Source organism: Heterodontus francisci, chromosome 27, assembly GCF_036365525.1.
Source record: "Heterodontus francisci isolate sHetFra1 chromosome 27, sHetFra1.hap1, whole genome shotgun sequence".
Taxonomy (NCBI): domain Eukaryota; kingdom Metazoa; phylum Chordata; class Chondrichthyes; order Heterodontiformes; family Heterodontidae; genus Heterodontus; species Heterodontus francisci.
In genome coordinates, this window is record NC_090397.1 from 45356194 (window position 1) to 45375867 (window position 19674).

Genomic DNA, 19674 nt, shown 5'->3' on the forward strand with positions numbered 1-19674 from the left:
CAGCACAGATAAGTTACTAACTTGTGCCCTAGATTTAAAAATGAAATACCATACTCTCCATATATAAATCTGCTCCTGGAAGCTAAGATATACAGATTTCCTCCAGTCATTATTAACTTTAGTAGATAAATGTTCGTAAGGAGTTGGCTCATTTCCCCCTTTACTAAACAAACACTATTTACCTAACAAAAATGCATTTAAATCCACAGATAGAAACCAGTTGTAATTCCAGTAGAATACAGTTGTTGAAGTACTGAGCTTTCCGTCTTTACAGCTACAGATAATTGTTTGAAATTATTTAATGCTTCAAGGATAATGTTCTTTCAATCCTTCACAATAATATATTTAAAGTTCTAATGGCCTTTCATTAGTTTTGATTGATGGCCTGGAGAAGGGGTGGCAGTAATGTGGCACAAAGAAGGTTTAACACATTGCATCAGAGTCTTAGAACACAGGTTCACAGTTACAGTTTTTCACATGCTAAGTTACTAATCTCAGTCTCGACTACTTAATCTTCTTTTCTCTATCCATGCACTTATAAAATCTTTTCTTTCCAGCTTCATTTTTCCTTTCTCTCCTTGCCTTCTGTTAAAATCAGCAGTGGGACATGCAACAGCTGAATGAGAAGGAATGGGATTGAGGGTAGCTCAATATGGTACAGAGTGGGAATGGTGGTAGTTCAATAGAAATGAACAGGAAAAGACAGCACAGTGGAGGCAGCTATATGGGGAGTAGGAGTGAAACCGACAACAGCTGGTTGGAAGCAAGAGTGCCAGCAGACAGGCAGAGTTGGGTGAGATAACAGAAAATGCTGGAAATACTCAGCAGGTCAGGCAGCAGATGTAGGTGAGAGACAATGGTAGATCAAGGGAATCAAGTGAGAGTCGGCAGATTTTGAGTAAGGTACCTCTTTGCACTCTACCTAGAAATGTTAGACTTTTCAATGGGGCACCCCCTCCCATCCAAGAGTCTGAGAATTATTGCTCTGGTGAAAAACTCATGAAAATCTACCAAAAACATAATTGGGTAATCTGAAGCCCCCTTTATCTGGCAAAATCTCTATGAGTTCCCTAACTTTCATCACCTCCTCTGTCATTTTTCTTTCACTGGATCATGGAGACATCACAGTCAAGTATGTTTGCCTCCATATCTGGTCAATGGAGGCAAGGTTTGATGAGGCCATTGTCAGGTGTGCTATTACCCCGCGCCCAGTCCCATTGAAGCAGCAGCACACACAAACTTCACACTGCCTGCTCATCAACATGATTATGACATGCAGTCAAGTGTCAAGAGATTGATTAGGGTGTGGTTTCTGAATGATTAACTTCTGCCCTTCAGCTGGCTGGTATGCCGGGTCTGACTGGGTGTACAGCTGCCAATTGTTCAACAGGTCTCTCTGAGGGAATACAGGTCCTCTGTCCCTGCGAAGGGCCATGGGAACCCCCACACAATGTGCCACTCTGCAAATCCTCCAACATGCTCCTTGGCAGTGAGAACAGACTCTGTGGCAGGCCTGCCAATGCAACAAGCATCTCTGTATACACACCCATCAGCGTTCTCCTGTTTCACCAAAATCCTCACGAGTCCTCTGCTGCTGACTGGCTGCACGCTTAAAAGGGGGCTCAGGTGTGCACGTGGCTAGCATGATGCACAGCTAGCTTGCACTTCATAAAGGCAGCCTTCCCCTCTTATAGGGGAGGTGCACTCAGGTTTGTGTGACAGTCTCAGCAAGGTTTTTATGGACGGTAGAGGACAGCAAATGGAGCAACAGGCCAGAGAGAAGGCTCCAGGTTCTCAAATGCAGCACAGGAGGCCTTGATCTAGGAGGTCGAGAGGAGGAGAGTCACCATGTTTCCACAGGGGGCAAGGAGGCCCTCAAGGCACACCCAACGAAGGAAATGGGAGCAAATGGCCAGGGAGATGAACTCCCAGAGTCTGGCCCTGAGGACCTGGCTGCAGTGTCGGTCAATGATCTCACACAGGTGGTCAAGGTCAGTGAATGCATCTTCAAACGTTATCTCCTACCCACCACACCATCAACCTCTTTCACTGCTCAATGCATCACAGATCCATCATTTGCCAATCAGCAGTCAGGACTCGAGCCTAATATTCAGATGCTCCACCTCGTCCTCACACACTTACCAACGCTCCCAGCCTCAGATCCACCTCTTACAGGTTCTGCATACTTCCAGCTATTCAGCTGTGGCAGGCACATTACCCAAACAGTGCAACTCACTCACTGACCTACTTCCCTCTCAATTGCAGGACAAGATTGCCCAAAACCGCAGAGAGCAGCTGAGAACCGGCAGGGGACAGGCATGCCTGCAGCTCCTAAGTCCTTTAGAGGAGAAGGTACTTCACATCATGGAAGCTGGCTGTGGGAGAGACCATTGTACCCACTGTTGCTGGGAACATTCAGGATAACGGTATGTTCCTGCCTTATGCCTTCTCAAATCCCACCACTCTTACCCTGCTATATGGCATGAAGTGCAAGCTGCAGGTGATGTGACCATGGATCTCTTGCTTTGCACCTAACCACCACCACCCCCCCCCTCCACCTCCCCTCACTCCAATCCTCTCCCCTTCTGAACTTTTGCTGTCAGATATCCATATGCTGCCTGCTCAGCCAGTACAGTCTCACCATGAAGGGTGCCAGCAGCAGCAGACCTGTGATGAAGAAGCACCATCACTTGATCTGAGCTCAGAAACTGGCACCACCCATATCTTACAGAATATAAATTTGGGATCAGCGTATGGTGGGTCTCTGGGCAAGAGTGGGCTGCAGCAAAGTTGGGGGAAAGGACAGTGGGTCTGCTTGCTCACCGGATTGCGAGGTCGCAGACAGTTTCTGCTGCAGAAGACTCATGTGAGGATTTTGGTGAGTGTACAGGAGAATACAGATGGGTGTGTATACAGGGATGCTTGCTGCATTGGCAGGCCTGCCACAGAGTCTGTTCTCACTGCCAAGGAGCATCTTAGAGGATTTGCAGAGTGGCACATTGCGTGGGAGTTCCCATGGCCCTTCGCAGGGGCAGAGGACACGCATTCCCTCAGAGAGACCTGTTGAACTGGCAGCTGTACACCCAGTCAGACCCGGCATACCAGCCAGCTGAAGGGCAGAAGTTAATCATTCAGGAACCACACCCTAATCAATCCCTTCAGAAACCACACCTTAATCAATGATATAGGAGCCACACCCTAACGACTGATTCAGGAGCTATATCCCTAATCAATCCCTTCAGGAACCATTTCATAGTCAATAATTCAGGAGCTACACCCAGGTCAATACCTTCAGGAACTCCGCTCTTGTTAATGCCTTCAGGGAAATGAGGAGAAACGAGAACCGATTGGAATAATTTCTTTAAAAAGAGAATATTTTTATGTTTCTTCTGGACGGAGAAATTATACGCATCTTAGATTTTGTGAGCTGCTTAATCGTATAGGTAATGCTGAAGGAGAGGAGGAGATTCAAAGATTTCCACAAGGTAGGGAGAGAATAAGGCCGACTAAAATATGCATGTAATCAACCACAAGCACAGTGAATATAGCAACTTGGAATGTGCATTGTGTAAATAATCCTATTTCATACAATGGAAAATCTGTCCAGACTTGGATGCAGTAATCGGTAATTGCAAGAGATACACCCGCGACAGAATGAGTCAGACAGTTATAAGGGATGATATTAAGCTGCTGTATTCTCCAAATGAAGAGTTATTTTGAGCAAGAATGTCTCTTTCTCTTTGGATGATTTAATTATTGACCCAGATGGTCAACTTATTACTCTCAAGATGAAGAAATTACATTAATAAATGCTCAGGAAACAGGAGATGCTAATCAGGAGAATGACAGAACTAAATTCCTCTGCCTCCTCAGCAATTCTAATAACAGATCAAATTTTAAATATGCACTGTGACCCATGATAAAGAAGATGCTGATTGGAGTGATAAGCCCTGCCAATTTATAGCATCTACAATATCTTTTGGAAATTATATTATACTTTCAGCAATGTAACAGATATAGTAAATGATGACCCCCTTCCTAGTTCCAAGATATTTGGTTAGAAGTAATATACACATTGATATTATTACACTATGGGATCACAAGCCTTTAACCCTGAACCTTGCCACAATATTTAGATTTCCAAAAGCTGTGTGTTTCCTTATGGATGATGTGGATAAATGTAGTGAACTGAGCCACACACACACTAAGATACCACATTAAATTCCTAGTCTGTGCTGAGTTAGTTAATCACAGTAAGGGCAGTGGTGCAAGCCTGATAATTGGCCTCAACTTTCTCAACCTTGGTAGAGGCAAAAAAAAAGCAACCAGGATTCCCATTCCTGATCATTACACAGTCTTCTTTTTTGCAATTATCTTTCCTCCACTCTGTCGTAAACATCTTGCCTCTATTCGGGAATATAACCTAGTGACCATTATTTATGTGTTGGCAGGGGGCTGGATTTTCCCTAAATTTCTCTCCCAATATCAGGAGGAATAGCAATGCAAAAAGGGACAAAATCAGGTGATAAAGCATATCCCCAGATAAAGTTGCTGGCAGAGGGAGTGCCTAGGATCCCAGCAGATGTTCCTGATTTCTTCCTCCCTTATTATAGACATTTCCTCAGAACATCTGGTGATTGGTCCAGTGACTGCGGCAGTGAGGCCTCAATTCTTTGAGTAGGCAGAGAGGGCTACTAGAGGCCTCCTTTCCTTCCAAATGGACTTGTAAGCCTGATCTTTTTAGGCCTCGGTTCTTTGCTTTTTCTTTAGGTCTCTACTGCCCTCTTTAAATTCCTCGCCACCTCTTCTAGCCCCACTGCATGAATACTAGAAGTTTGTGCCCTTGAATAGACAAGCACCCTCTTAGTGGATCCCACGTGGAGCCTATTCCACATTACTAATGACCCCCTAACCCAGGAAAATGGATTGCAGTTGGAGGGGCAGGCAGTCATTTCATTCCATCTCTGCTCTGCTGCAAAAAGGGAAATCCAGCCCCATGTCAGCAGTGGGACATTAGAGACATGCCCCACCCTGTTGCCACCCCACATCCACACATATGTAGCTCCAACAGGAGATGATCGATACCACTTATGATCCAAAATCAAGTTTTCTTTCCTCCACTTATCCTTGGCTGCTGAAGCCAACTTCAACGACTCCTGCTGTCGGCCCAGCTGAAATCTGCTAATTCAGCAGACTGGGGAACTTCTGGTCAATTTGGCGTAGCTTCTCTCTGGACAGAATCAATGAACCACTTAAAGATTGATCGCCATCCTGTCATCCTCTGCACAGAAGTCCAGCTTTGTGGAAGTAAGGACGCTAATCAATGATTTAGGAGCCATACCTTATTCATTGCTTCAGGAGCTACACCCTAAGCCATGATGTTCTGCATGGTTGAACGGTCAGTCAACACACACTGCCCCAGGTTCACACATGCGGAATGGTTGCTTGGATGAGATAGTAAAGATTGCAACTGCCATTTAAAAGTTTTACTAACAATCTATCCAAGGTAAATTACTTGAAAATCAAAGTACATAAATGTCAAACACGAAACATTTCTATGAGTTCGGAATTTTACTGTGTCTACAAATGGCACTTTGATAGGCAAAGTTCTTACCTCATTGGCTAAAGCAAATGTTCCCCAGTGTATTCCTACAGATTTTTTTGCTTGAACATCTATGTGGATCCTTACAGCCTCTTCTGGATTCACGTGGTTATATTTCATAAACCATCTGGAGACAAAAACATAGATTGGTAAACTAGGAGCCTTGAATTGAACAGCAGCAAAAGCTGCATATTTCTGTACTGAATATAATGATGTGTTACATCCCCTTTTCCTATCAGACACACACGTGATCACTATTACTAGAGAACGTGAGAGAAAAACAAAGGAAGAAACAGAGAGACATAAAGAGACAGAACAGGTTGGTTAGTGCATGTACAAACTTCAAATTGTTAGCTACGCACCTGTTCTCAGCATTACTTTGGTTGGTCTGTGTTTGATATTCCCAGAATTTTATAAAAATAAATAAGCAACATGGGGATTCCAAGCAAGATGGCTGCTGTCCTAATAAGGGCCCAAATGCACTTGTCTTGCTTCATACTTTCTTAAGTTCTTAAAGCATCACTCTGAAACGAGCTGAGCACATACTTGTCCACTGTGTGGCCCCATGGAGAAAATCAAATGAACGTTTTGTTCTTATCCCAGCTACATCAATAGAGGATGATAATAAAGTAAGCATGAAAAATGACCTGCATAGCAAATAGTAATATTCACATTTAAATAGTACATTATCACATCAAAACATCTCATGACATTTTACAGAATTAATTATTACTTGAAGAGAATAATTGTTATTATGTATGCAAATGCAGCAACATCCCACAAAAAGGCAAAGAATGAAAAACCAGTTTTTTTTGGTGAACTTTGTTGAGGAAAGAACATTGGCCCAGACATTGGCAAACTCCCTGCTTTTCTTCCAAAAAGGCCATGGTATTCTAAAGACCTACCTGAACCACTGGAACAGCCAGATATGATGTCACTTTAATTGCTTATTCAATGGATAGCATCTCTAAAAATGCAGCATTTCCTCCCTATCGCATTGGTGTGTCATCTTAGATTATGTGCTTGAATCTTGATGTGGGGTTCAAAGGCAGGAGAAACTTTTTTATTATTCATTATTCATATGTAAGTGTTGCTGGCAAGGACAGTATTTATTGCCCATCCCTAACTACCCTTGAGAAGGTGGTGGTGAGCCGCCTTCTTGAACTGCTGCAGTCCGTGTGGTGTAGGTACACCCACAGTGCTAGTTAGGGAGGGAGCTCCAGGAATTTTACCCAGCGACGATGATGGAATACTGATATAGTTCCAAGTCAGGATGATGCATGACTTGGAAGTGGTAGTGTTCCCATGCGGCTGCTGTCCTTGTCCTTCGAGATACAGGTCGCAAGTTTGAAAGGTGCTATTGAAGAAGCACTGGCAAGTTACTGCAGTACACATTGCAGCCCCTGTGGGGGGTGATGGACGGGTTGCCAATCAAGTGGGCTGCTTTATCCTGGATGGTGTTGAGCTTCCTGAGTGTTGCTGGAGCTGCACACATTCAGGCAAATGGACAGTATTCAATCAGACTTCAAACTTGTGCCTTGTAGATGGTGGAAAGGCTTTGGGGAGTCAGCAGGTGAGTCACTTTCCGCAGAAAACTCAGCCTCTGACCTGCTATTGTAGTCACAGTATTTATCTGGCTGGTCTAGTTAAGTTTCCGGTCAATGGTGACCCTTCCACCCCCAGGATGTTGATGGTGGGGGATACAGCAATGGTAAATGTCAAGGGGAGGTGGTCATACTCTCTCTTGTTAGAGATGGTCATTGCCTGGCACTGTGTGGTGTGAATGTTACTTGCCACTTATCAGGCCAAACCTGAATGTTGTCCAGGTTCTGTTTCATGAGGGCATGGGACTGCTCCAATATCTGAGGAGTTGTGAATGGAACTGAACACTTCTGACCATATGATGGAGAAAGGTCATTGATGATGCAGCTGAAGATGGTTGGACCTAGGACGCTGCCCTGAGAAACCCATGCAGCAGTGTCCTAGGGTGAGATGACTGGCCTCCAACAACCATGATCATCTTCCTTTGTACTAGGTATGTTTCCCACCAGTGGAGGGTTTTCCCTTGATTCCCACTGACTTCAATTTTACTAGGGCTTCTTGATGCCAGACTTAGTCAAATGCTGCCTCGATGTTAAGGGCAATCACTCTCACCTCACCTATTTAGCTCTTTTTTCCATGTTTGGACCAAAGCTGTAATGAGGTCCGGAGCTGACTGGTCCTGGCAGAACCCAGAATCTTGCAATGATTAGATAGGTTGAGTTATGTAATTATAAACTGGTACACTTGCACACTAGAAGTCCACTTAGCTTCCTGTGCAAAACTTTCAGAAATTTATTATTGTATTTGAAAATAAATAAGTAATACTTTTTGCTTTGATAGATTTTTGGTCACTAGATATGTTTAACACACATCATTAATTCTTTATATACATACATGGGGGTATATATTGGGGTGGGGGGGGAGGGGTAGTGCTCAATGACTGAGTAAGCTTAATGAAGTTAAAAGCTGAGTCATAAAAAGCAGGAATGTCCCAGGTTTGATCCCAGGCCTGTGCTGAGTCAGCTGAGGTAGCACAACAAGTACTACAATTCGCATTAGCATGCTGGATTAGAAAAGAAATATCCCATTCATATTCAACAACCCTTGCTGGAAATACACGAGTGGATCCTGAGTAAGGACAACACTGGGCTCACCAGAGATGCCTCCCATAGTCAAATAGCTTGCTGATACTCACTGTTAAAGCTTGCCCATGAAGAATAGCCAATTGGGAGAGATACCAGAGGGCTCCGGGAACATGTGGAGCCGTACTCCAGCATAAGCCAACATCTTTCGGAGAGGAAGGAAAGAGGTAAAACTTACAAAAAAGGTAATGGGAACATTTTTTGAGGGATATTAGTACTACCTGATTTTCTAATGGGTTTACCATGCTTTGGAGAGGTGAATTGCTGTTCTACTTGATCATTCCACAGGCAGCATTAAACACTACTGTATCTGGTAATGACTAAATCGGAGAGGAAACTCCAGCTTTGTTATTCGACTTATGTAGCATATAAGAAAGATTTTGTACAAACCAGTACATTTTAATGTTGTGTCGATGTCTTTCTTTTGTTCATCATTTCAAATTGTGCTCACCATTGCCACTGCAATCACTGACTGCCCCACCAGCAACTTACACTGTTGTTATTTAGCACAAAATCCTCTCTGCAGGTATAACTCACATTTAGGACAAAATCTATAATTGGACAGTTGGCTGTTTTGCACAGTTGATGTGGCTATAGAAAAGTTCACACATTGCCTTACAAATAAAGTATCCAACATAGTGTATAATACATTCCAATATCTATTAAATCCTGCAGATAACTGAATCCTTAGGAACCTATCGTCGCAACCAGTATACCAGTATACTACAGAAAATGTATTTTATATGGTTTCAATGATAATGGAGGAGGCAAAAACAAAATACGTTTTGCAAATCTGTTTTGAATATACAAGCAAGAAAGCGAAGATGAATCTGTACAAAGCACTAATTAGGCCACTGCTGGCAAACTGCATGCAGTTTTACATATTCCATTGTAGAAAGAAAAATGGAGTGATAAAAATGTGCAGTGTTGATTCCCTAGGATAACACACAGGATAAGAGTAATATAATTACAGAGATGTATTCACTGCAGCAGAAAAGGTCAAGAGATCACATAGGCATGCTCAAAATTTTGAAAGGGTTAAGAGAATAAATAGTGAAAAATTATTTCCACTAGATGGTGAATTTGTATCAAGGATTAGCATTAAGGGAGAGGTTGAAAGTTTTTTTTACACATAAATGATCCTTAGAATATGGAATGCATTACAAGTCAGAAAGAAAGAACTTGCATTTACATAGTGATTGTCAAAACCTCAGGATGTCCCAAAGCACTTTGCAGCCAATACTCTGAAGCGTAGTCACTGTTGTAATGTAGGAAAAACAGTCAATGAGAGATAAATATTGGCTGGGACACCAGAAAAAACTTTCCTGCTCTTCTTCAAGATACATCCACCTGAGAGAGCAGACAGGGTCTCGGTTTAATGTCCCAACCAAAAGACAGAACCCCTGACAATGCAGTGCTGAAAGGGTGCTGCACGATCAGCCTAGAGTTTGTGCTCAAGTATCTGGAGTGGGATTGAACTCACAAACATCTGAATCAGAGCGAGTGCTAACAACTGAGTCACGGCTGACACTGCACTTGATGAAACTGAGACTCCGCACACTTCAAAAGAAAACTACATAGGTGCAGGGAAAAAGCAGGTAAATGGGATTGGAGGAGATAGCTCCAAGATGAAAGTGGCCGTGAGCATGGTGAGCCTCCTTTTGTGCCGACATTTCTATGATAATATACCATGGTGAGGCCACTACTAATACATTTATCTGAATTTACCAGACTGTTTACAAGTCTGAATGGCTAGACTATAAAACAAGAGAGATTAGAAATGCTAGACTATAAAAGAAGAGGGATTAGTCTGTACATTGCAAGTCATTTTGTAGAACTGGGCAGAATTCACAGCTTGCTGTTTCGTGGAAGATCCAACTGATAACCTTTTTATTATCAAAATACTCCACTAAGGACTGAACAAAACCTCGGATTACGATTGCATGCCATCATTTGAAATTCCTATCCCATAGCATGCAAGTAAGGTACATAAAAATAAAAATATACCAGCATTCAGAGAGGAAGCTAAACCAGCAGCTGTTAGCGATATCATCATTACAAGCAGTGAGGAGAAATGGGGAGGGGGCAGGCAGGGACTGCAAAGTGCACTGTTACAAGACCCTTTCATTTTTCTTTCTTTGCATGGAATCAAGAAATATCAGACTGATTGAGAGTTAAACACCCAGTCACAATTGTAACAAAAGGCCCAATTTGCTCAGTTCCTGTTTTTCTCTCAACTCTGGCATAAGGCCCATAAAAGACCAAAAAGGTAACCTATGTGCAGGGGCGGAAGATATTGGTATTGTTCTTAATGAATACTTTGCGTCTGTCTTCACAAAAGAGGGGGACGATGCAGATACTGTAGTTAAGGAGGAGGAGTGTGAAGTATTGGATGTGATAAACATAGGGAGAGAGGAAATAAAAACAAGAAATGCTGGAATCACTCAGCAGGTCTGGCAGCATCTGTGGAAAGAGAAGCAGAGTTAACGTTTCGGGTCAGTGACCCTTCTTCGGAACTGACAAATATTAGAAAAGTCACAGGTTATAAGCAAGGGAGGTGGGGGTGGGGCAAGAGATAACAAAGGAGAAGGTGTAGATTGGACAAGGCCACATAGCTGACCAAAAGGTCACAGAGCAAAGGCAAACAATATGTTAATGGCGTGTTGAAAGACAAAGCATTAGTACAGATTAAGTGTTAACAACGCACTGAATATTGAACAACAGCAAGTGCAAACCTGAAAAAAAACAGTGGGTAAGCAAACTGAACAAACTATGATGAAATGAAATAAATGCAAAAAAAAATTGTAAAAAATGTAAAAAAGAATGTAAAAAAAAGAAAAAATAACTAAAAATGAAAGTAAAATGGGGGGCTGTCATGCTCTGAAATTATTGAACTCAATGTTCAGTCCGGCAGGCTGTAGTGTGCCTAATCGGTAGATGAGATGCTGTTCCTCGAGCTTGCGTTGATGTTCACTGGAACACTGCAGCAATCCCAGGACAGAGATGTGAGCATGAGAGCAGGGGGGAGTGTTGAAATGGCAAGCAACCGGAAGCTCAGGGTCCTGCTTGCGGACATAGGGAGAGAGGAAGTATTAATGAGATTAGCATCCTTGAAAGTTGATAAATCACCAGGGCCGGATGGAATGCACCCGAGGCTGTTAAAAAAAGCAAGACAGGAAATAGCGGAAGGTCTGACCATCATTTTCCAGTCCTCACTGGACACAGGTCTGGTGCCGGAGGATTGGAGAACTGCTAACATTGTACCTCTATTTAAAAAGGGAGCGAGGGATAGACCGAATAATTATAGGCCAGTCAGTCTAACCTCAGTATTGGGCAAATTATTGGAATCTATTCTGGGAAACAGAATAAACTGTTAATCAAGGATAGTCAGCATGTATTTGTTAAGGGAAAGTCTTGTTTGACCAACTTGATCAAATTTTTTGAAGAAGTAACAAGGAAGATAGATGAGGGTAGTGCAGTTGATGTGGTCTACATGGATTTCAGCAAGTTTTTTGACAAGGTCAAAAATAAAATCCCATGGGATCTAGGGAAATGCAGCAAGGTGGATACAAAATTGGCTCAGTGACAGGAAACAAAGAGTAATCATTGACGGGTGTTTTTGCAACTGGAGGGCTGTTACCAGTGGCGTTCCGCAGGGTTCAGTACTGGGTCCCCTGCTTTTTGTGGTATATATTAACAATTTGTACGTAAATGTAGGGGCCATGATCAAGACGTTTGCTGACAGCACAAAGATTGGCTGTGTGGTAGATAGTGAGGAGGATAGTTGTAGGCTGCAAGAAGATATTGATGGTCTGGTCTGATGGGCAGAAAAGTGGCAAATGGAATTCAACCTGGAGAAGTGTGAGGTGATGCATTTGGGGAGGTCAAACAAGACAAAGGAATACATGATTAATGGGAAAATACTGAGAAATGTAGAGAAAGTGAGGGACCTTGGAGTGAATGTCCACAGATCCCCGAAGGTAGCAGGATAGGTTGATAAGGTGGTTAAGATAGCATATGGAATCCTTTCCTTTATTAGCCAAGGTATAGAATATAAGAGCAGGGAGGTTATGCTGGAACTGTATAACTCATTGGTTAGGCCACAACTGGAGTACTGTGTGCAGTTCTGGTCACCTCATTACAGAAAGGATGTAATTGCACTAGAGAGGGTACAGAGGAGATTTACGAAGATGTTGCCAGGACTGGAAAAATGCAGCTATGAGGAAAGATTGGATAGGCTGGGGTTGTTCTCCTTGGAACAGAGAAGGCTGAGGGGAGATCTGAATGAAATGTACAAAATTTTGAGGGGCCTGGATAGAGTGGAGGTGAAGGGCCTATTCACCTTAGCAGAGAGGTGACTAGGGGGCATAGATTTAAAGTGATTGGTAGAAAAATTAAAGGGGAGATGAGGAAAAACCTTTTCACCCAGATGCTGATGGGTATCTGGAACTCACTGCCTGAAAGGGTAGTTGAGGCAGAAACCCTCAACTCATTCAAAGGGAGTCTGGATATGCAGCTCAAGTGCCATAATCGGCAGGGCTACGGGCCAAATGCTGGAAGGCGGGATTAGAATGGGTGGATGGATCGTTTTTCAGCTGGCACATACACGATGGACCAAGTGGCCTCTTTCTGTGCCTTAAACTTTCTATGATTCTATGGGCCCAGAGGTATGCCAGGGCCTAGATACATCAAGTCCAGCCGGCCTGCGGCGGCAGATTCTGCTGATTCTTGTAAGAAATGGAGTTGCTGTCTGCCCCTTGAAAGGTCAGTGATGCAAAGAGCATGGAGATGGGACTTCACATGCTTGGGATTGTTCAGTCCCAAAAGACCAATGGGAACTGGCATAAGGTTGGAAACTGCTACATCCTGTAAGATGAGGTGTACTGGCCCAGACATTCAGCTGCACAACACTTGTTTTTTGGGTGCTAGACAGCCTCCTAATCCTTCAATATGGCATAAAGGAAGCGCACACTCATTACAAGCAGCAGTGTGTCACTCGCCATATAGATAAAGGTCAAAAGAAACAGCATGGAGTGCGCATGTGGGTCCAAATATGGGAGATCACCTGCCCACCCCCAGCTTCCACTGAAGGACATAATTCTGATCTTCACAGGTGTTACTGTCCCTTTAAAAGGTGCTCACAGCTCTTCTGGTGAAGCAATGGTGGTACTCCTGCAGTAGCAGTGGGAATAGGCTCTGACTTGACGTCAGGAATCCTGCTGAACATCTGCCCTGCATCCTCAATGACTTCCAAATGGGTTGGGGATCCAACAATGTCAGAGGAACGGCCACAAGGAGCAGAATCCCATTCCTTAACTCGTATAGAACACGTAAGATGAACCAGATCAGATTTGCTTATTTGCCGCTACTCTGACACGGAGACAATGAAACTCTCTTCCAGCTGAGGCCACAGGAGGCCAACTTTTATATCACTCTTACCCTGTCTACCCAAACTCACAAAAAATAGGTTTTTAATTTGCTTGGGATAAATACTCTGCTTCCATCACACCAGGGACCAATGTAATTGTGCTTCAGCAGAGGGACAATGGGGGCAATTTTGACTATGGGCTATAGGGTAAGACGGGGTATAACGGCGGCCGTTAAACATCTCTCTCGATTTTAATTTGCACTAAAGGTAGTGGAAATGAAAATGGGGAGAAATGCTTTATGGGTGCCTGATCCAATATCGTCCAAAGTCAAAATTACCCCCAAAGTCTTAAAGGGGAAAGGAGAAAAAAAACTGATTCATTGACATTTTCTCAATTGGAAGGAGAAAATCAAAAAAGATGTTGAGGCATTAGAAAATGTGCAAAAAACTTTACTAAGCTGATGCCAGAACTGACAGGTTATGATTATCAGGTAAGACTGAACAGACTGGGACTCTTTTCTCTAGAAATGAGAAGGCTGAGAGGTGAACTGATTGAGGTCTTTAAAATTATGAAGGAGTTTGATAGGGTCGATGTAGAGAAGATGCTTCCATTTGTGAGGCAGTCCCAAACTAGGGACTAGTAATATAAGACTGTCATGAATAAATCCAATAAGGAATTCAGGAGAAACTTCTTTAACCAGAGAGTGGTTAGAATGTGGAACTTGCTACCAAATGGAGTAGATGAAATGCATAGTATAGATGCATTTAGGGGGAAGCTAGAGGAGGCTCGTGTGGAGCATACATGCCAACATAGACCAGGTGGGCTGAATGGCCTGTTTCTTTACTGTAAATCCTATGTAAAATAAAAAGGGCTAAGAGGAACACTGGGGCAGTCAGGGTGGCAGTACTCATATCCATTCCATTCTCATACTGCAGTGCTTCTCTCTTTAGTTTCCTTGATAATATCAAAACTGACTCTTTTAAGAAGAAACCAAAATTAAAGAAATGAACAGAAAAAAAATGTTTTTTTTGGTGGGGGTTCGTTTTCTTCCCTTTTGTCTCAATTTGGTCTCCATGCAACACACCCTATCCCCAAAAAAAACAGACAATTAACAACCAGGCCTTTACCAATGTCACTTTAAGGCCAGCCAAGACAAACATTCTTTGATTTGTCTCCCCAGTGGGGAAGTGAGTTTCCTTCATTCAACCTTTCCCCACTACAACACAGCTGTGATTGGCAACTTAGTGAGCAGAGTATCATGAAGGCTGATTTCCCCTGTCCTACCACTTCACAATGCAGTACTTCCATTTTTTTTATTCGTTTGTGGGATGTGAGCGTCACTGGCTAGGCCAGCATTTATTGCCCATCCCTAATTGCCCTTGAGAAGATGGTGGTGAGCTGCCTTCTTGAACCGTTGCAGTCCTTGGGGTGTAGGTACACCAACAGTGCTGGCAGGAAGGGAGTTCCTGTATTTTGACCCAGCACCAGTGAAGGAATGCTGATATAGTTCCAAGTCAGAATGGTGTGTGGCCTGGAGAGGAATTTGCAGGTGGTGGTGTTCCCATGCATTTGCTGCCCTTGGTGGCAGAGGGAGTGAATGCTGAAGGTGGTGGGTGGGGTGCCGATCAAGCAGGCTGCTTTGTCCTGGATGGTGTCGAGCTTCTTGAGTGTTATTGGAGCTGCACTCATCCAGGCAAGTGGAGAGTATTCCATCACACTCCTGACTTGTGCCTTGTAGACAATGGACAGGCATTAGGGAGACAGGAGGTGAATTACTTGCCACAGAATTCCCAGCCTCTGACCTGCTCTTGTAGCCACAGCATTTACGTGGCTGGTCAAGTTCAGTTTCTGGTCAATGGTAAACCCCCCCCAGGATATTGATAGAGGGGGATTCAAAGAGGTTATGCCATTGCATAACAAGGGGAGATGGTTAGATTCCCTCTTGTTTGAGATGGTCATTGCCTGGCACTTATGTGGTGCGAATGTTACTTGCCACTTATAGCCCAAGCCTGGATCTTATCCAGGACTTGCTGCATATGGACATGGGCTGCTTTAGTATCTGAGGAGATGCGAATGGTGCTGAATATTGTGTAATCATCAGCGAACATCCCCACTTCTGACCTTATGATGGAGGGAAAGTCATTGATAAAGCAGTTGATGCTGGCTGGGCCTCGGACACTACCCTGAGGAACTCGTGCAGTGACTGAGTTGATTGACCTCCAACAACCCTAACCAACTTGCCACCAAAGCAAATAAAATCAAAGTTAAAGTTAATGATAATCCTTTGCATCAGTTTGCTTTTAACATAGGTCATTGCGATGATGGTTGGTGCTATTTAAATGGTATGATTCAGTGTAATAACTAGAGATTTTGTGGAAAGATAATGAACCGATGAAGGCGGTGAATGGAAATCCTACAGTTAGTATCCCACCTTCCCTCCTTCCTTACTTGTGTTTATTTGACAAGCTCGAGTGCAGCCTTGAAATCTGAAGCACATTTATATACCAGAACCATTCCATATGATTTCCCCCCCCTTCTCTTCTGCTGAAGGTGCTGATATGCATTTGCAATTCCACTGATACTACAGACTTTCTGATACCTTGTTCAAGAGATCACTTCAAATATGGGCATGCACAAAGTATCAGCAGGAGACTGAACAGTTGAAACATCACAGCTGAGTTTAATTCAGTCTTTAGCCAGTGTCCACATATGCAGAGGTCTGTATATAGCAATCAGGAGCTGATTCCCCAGCCACCCTGACCCAAATCCAAGGAGCACTTTGGCCAATTTTAGCTATTTTTCTGCCACCCAAAATCAACAAACTCAGCTCAGACTGGGAATATAACTAGGGGGCTTCCTGATCTGTAAGTCTCAGTTTCACATTAGGCACTGCACTTATCAACTAAATCATTGTTTTAAAAACATCTTATTTTAAGGGGTGGCATTACCCTTGGTCACCCATACAAAAATGCATTTACAGGGAATGGTGGAATTTTCTGTACACTAGGTGGTACAATACGGTGGTGTGGAGACAACAGTGATGAATGATGTCTCACATTGATACCTTAGTAAAACAAATGCCAAACACAGCTCAGAGTACTCAGCCCATTTTCTTTTTGGTAAATGTCTCCTCACAATTCATTTATTGGCTTTGCACTGTCACCCTGCTGTAGAAAGAAAAATATGACATCCTTCCTTGTGGAAAATGGCAATTTCAGCATCAAGTTATGTTTGTCTGATATTTTTTAACATTGGCATGGATGTAAGCGACAAATTCTTAAAGCTAATGGAGTAAAATCATCAATTTAGCAAATTATTGGGCCGGATCAAATTAACTAACCTGGAAGTAATTGATTCTGACAAAAAGAGAAAAAAATGCCGATCCATTCAATGTCAGTGATCACCAAATACAACACCATTGTTTTTCATAAATAGAAATGGGAAATGATACAAGATTGACCTACCTTGGCTCATAGGCTCCAATTGGAATGGCAGCAAGGTCAAATGGTCCATATCGTTTCCCTATTTGTTCAAAGGCCACACAATAACCTGTATCTCCAGCAAAAAAAAATCTATTCCAGGGTCCCAGGACACACCAACTTCCCCATAGCACCTTGTTGTCATCAGTTACAGTCCGTTTGCTCCAGTGTTGCACAGGTGTAAACACAAACGTGACCTCATCATGTCCAGGGACACAGTTCTCTTCCCACCAGTCCAACTCGATTACGTTCTCACAGCCACAATTCTGCATCCAGTCTAAGAGACCCAGGGGTACAAACCACCTCAAGTCACCCCCAAATCGCTCATTAAGTCTTAGCACTGTATTGTAATCCAAATGATCATAGTGGGTGTGAGTGATAACCACGGCATCTATTTTGGGCAACTGTGTCACTGTGCAGGGTGGGTTTCGGAAACGTTTTGGTCCAAAGAACTGCACAGGTGAAGCTCGCTGGCTGAAGATAGGATCTGTTAGAAAAGTCAGTCCTTCCATTTCCACCAACAGTGATGCGTGTCCCAACCAGGTCACTCGGATTCCATTCCCCATACTTCCTACCAGCTCCGGGTTTTTGACAAAGTATGGTTCCAATATCGGCAATTCGCCATCAAGCTCCTAGAGGCAGAGAGAACAAGACAAAAAAAAACTTTACTCGATAGCTTGTTTGTACAAATTGTTGTCAAATGAACATTTTTTACAGAAATGCAGTGCAGCAAAAGTCATCCATAATAATCACCTCTGAAGGTGACTTTTGATAGTCTTTAGACAGGTGGATGCTTCATTCAAGTTGGCATCCAAATCACAAATTGGATCATTAGGGTGGTCACTGCTGCAAGTAAACTTTAGGAATGTTCCTTAATTTTTCTATTTCCCTATTAAATAACCTACCAGTACTTACTGGTCAAAGTCCATACGTGAATAACAGTACATTAGGAATGGTATTGGGCAATAACTGGTACTTGTGGAGCTGTACCCAAATAAGGATTCAACCACGTCAGGAGACGAGGGAATTCCAGGATACTGATGCAGCCACAATGAAGGAATGGAAGTTTATGTCCAAGTCGGAAGGTTTGTGACTTGGAGAGGAGGTTGGAGGTGTTGGTACTCCCATGATCTTCGTGCTTTTTGTCTTTCTTGGTGAAACAGATTACGGGACTGGGAATTGTTGTTAATGTAAGCTTGGCTGGTTGCTGCAATGCAATGTGCTGGTGGTGGAGAGGGTGGATATTGAGTTCAGTGGTAGGAGCACTGATCAACTGGACTGCTTCACCCTAAATGGCATTGAGCTTCTTCAGTGTTGTTGTAGCTACACACATCCAGGCAAGTAGTGAATATTCTTTCACACTTCTGACTTGAACCTTGTAGATGGGAAAGAGTATTTTAGGGATGAGGAAATTAACCACTCAATGCAGACAACCCAGCCTCTGTCCTATTCTTGTAGCCACATTATTGATATGGCTGGTAGAGTTAAAGCTGTAGGTCAATGGTGATCCCCAAGATGTTGATGACAGGGGACTCAGTGATGGTGGTGATGTTGAAGGTGAGTGGAGGTGATTTAGTATTTTCTTGCTGGAGATTTTATTACCTGGCAATTATATGGCACAAATGCTACCTACCAATTATCAGCCCAAGCCTGGATGTTGTCCAGGTTTTGCTGTAGACTGGCATGGGCTGCTTCATTATCAGGGGACCAATGAATGGAGCTGAACACTAGTCATCAGCGATTTGCCCTACTTCTGATGTTAAGATGGCGATAAGGTCATTGATGAAGCAGCTAAAGATGACTGGCTGGAGGAACTCTGCAGTGAGATCCTGTGACTGCAATGGCTGACTTCCCAGAAACATGATCAAATTCCTTTCCGTCAGGTAGAACTCCAGCTACTGGACGGATTTCTACTTGACCCCATTGACCTTAATCTTTCTAGGGGTCCCTGGTGCCTTGCTTGCTCTCAAGGTCAGCTACTCTAACCTTTCTTCTGGTTCAAAAGTGAAATTATGTATGACCTGAACACTGAAGCTAAAGAATATGTTTCACTGGTACAGGTAGTATGCAGTGCTTCAAGCACCAATGGTTCAGCTCAAGAAACAAATACACCTAATACTGACCACTAAGGTAATACTAATTTCTTATTCCTGGTTTAAACTATTTCAGCCAAAAATAAACTGCAATAATATAAAAGCAAAATACTGCAGATGCTGGAAATCTGAAATAAAAACAAAAAATGCTGGAAATACTCAGCAGGTCTGGCAGCATCTGTGGAGAGAGAAGCAGAGTTAACATTTCAGATCAGTGACCTTAAAATAAAAACTGCAACTTTACATTAAAATAAAAGCAAAATACTGTGGATGCTGGAAATCTGAAATAAAAACAAGAAATGCTGGAAATGCTCAGCAGGTCTGGCAGCAATAACCATACCAGTATAGATAACAAAGAAAAATGACAAGAATGCTAGTCACGGGAGGAGACTCAGTTCTGATGAACGGTCACTGTCTCTCTCCACAGATGCTGCCAGATCTGCTGAG

General features: G+C 43.1%; 1 protein-coding gene across 4 annotated transcripts in view; it reads right to left on the minus strand.

Moving 5' to 3' along the window:
- napepld (N-acyl phosphatidylethanolamine phospholipase D) overlaps positions 1-19674 on the minus strand; it is a 50362-nt gene that overhangs the window by 26805 nt on the left and 3883 nt on the right. For all 4 annotated transcript variants that reach the window (XM_068059256.1, XM_068059257.1, XM_068059258.1 and 1 more), the window contains 2 exons: positions 17120-17766; positions 5615-5729 (listed from right to left, as the gene is read on the minus strand). In XM_068059256.1, coding sequence (XP_067915357.1) covers positions 5615-5729; positions 17120-17766 — 762 coding nt within the window. The remainder of the gene's footprint in view (positions 1-5614; positions 5730-17119; positions 17767-19674) is intronic.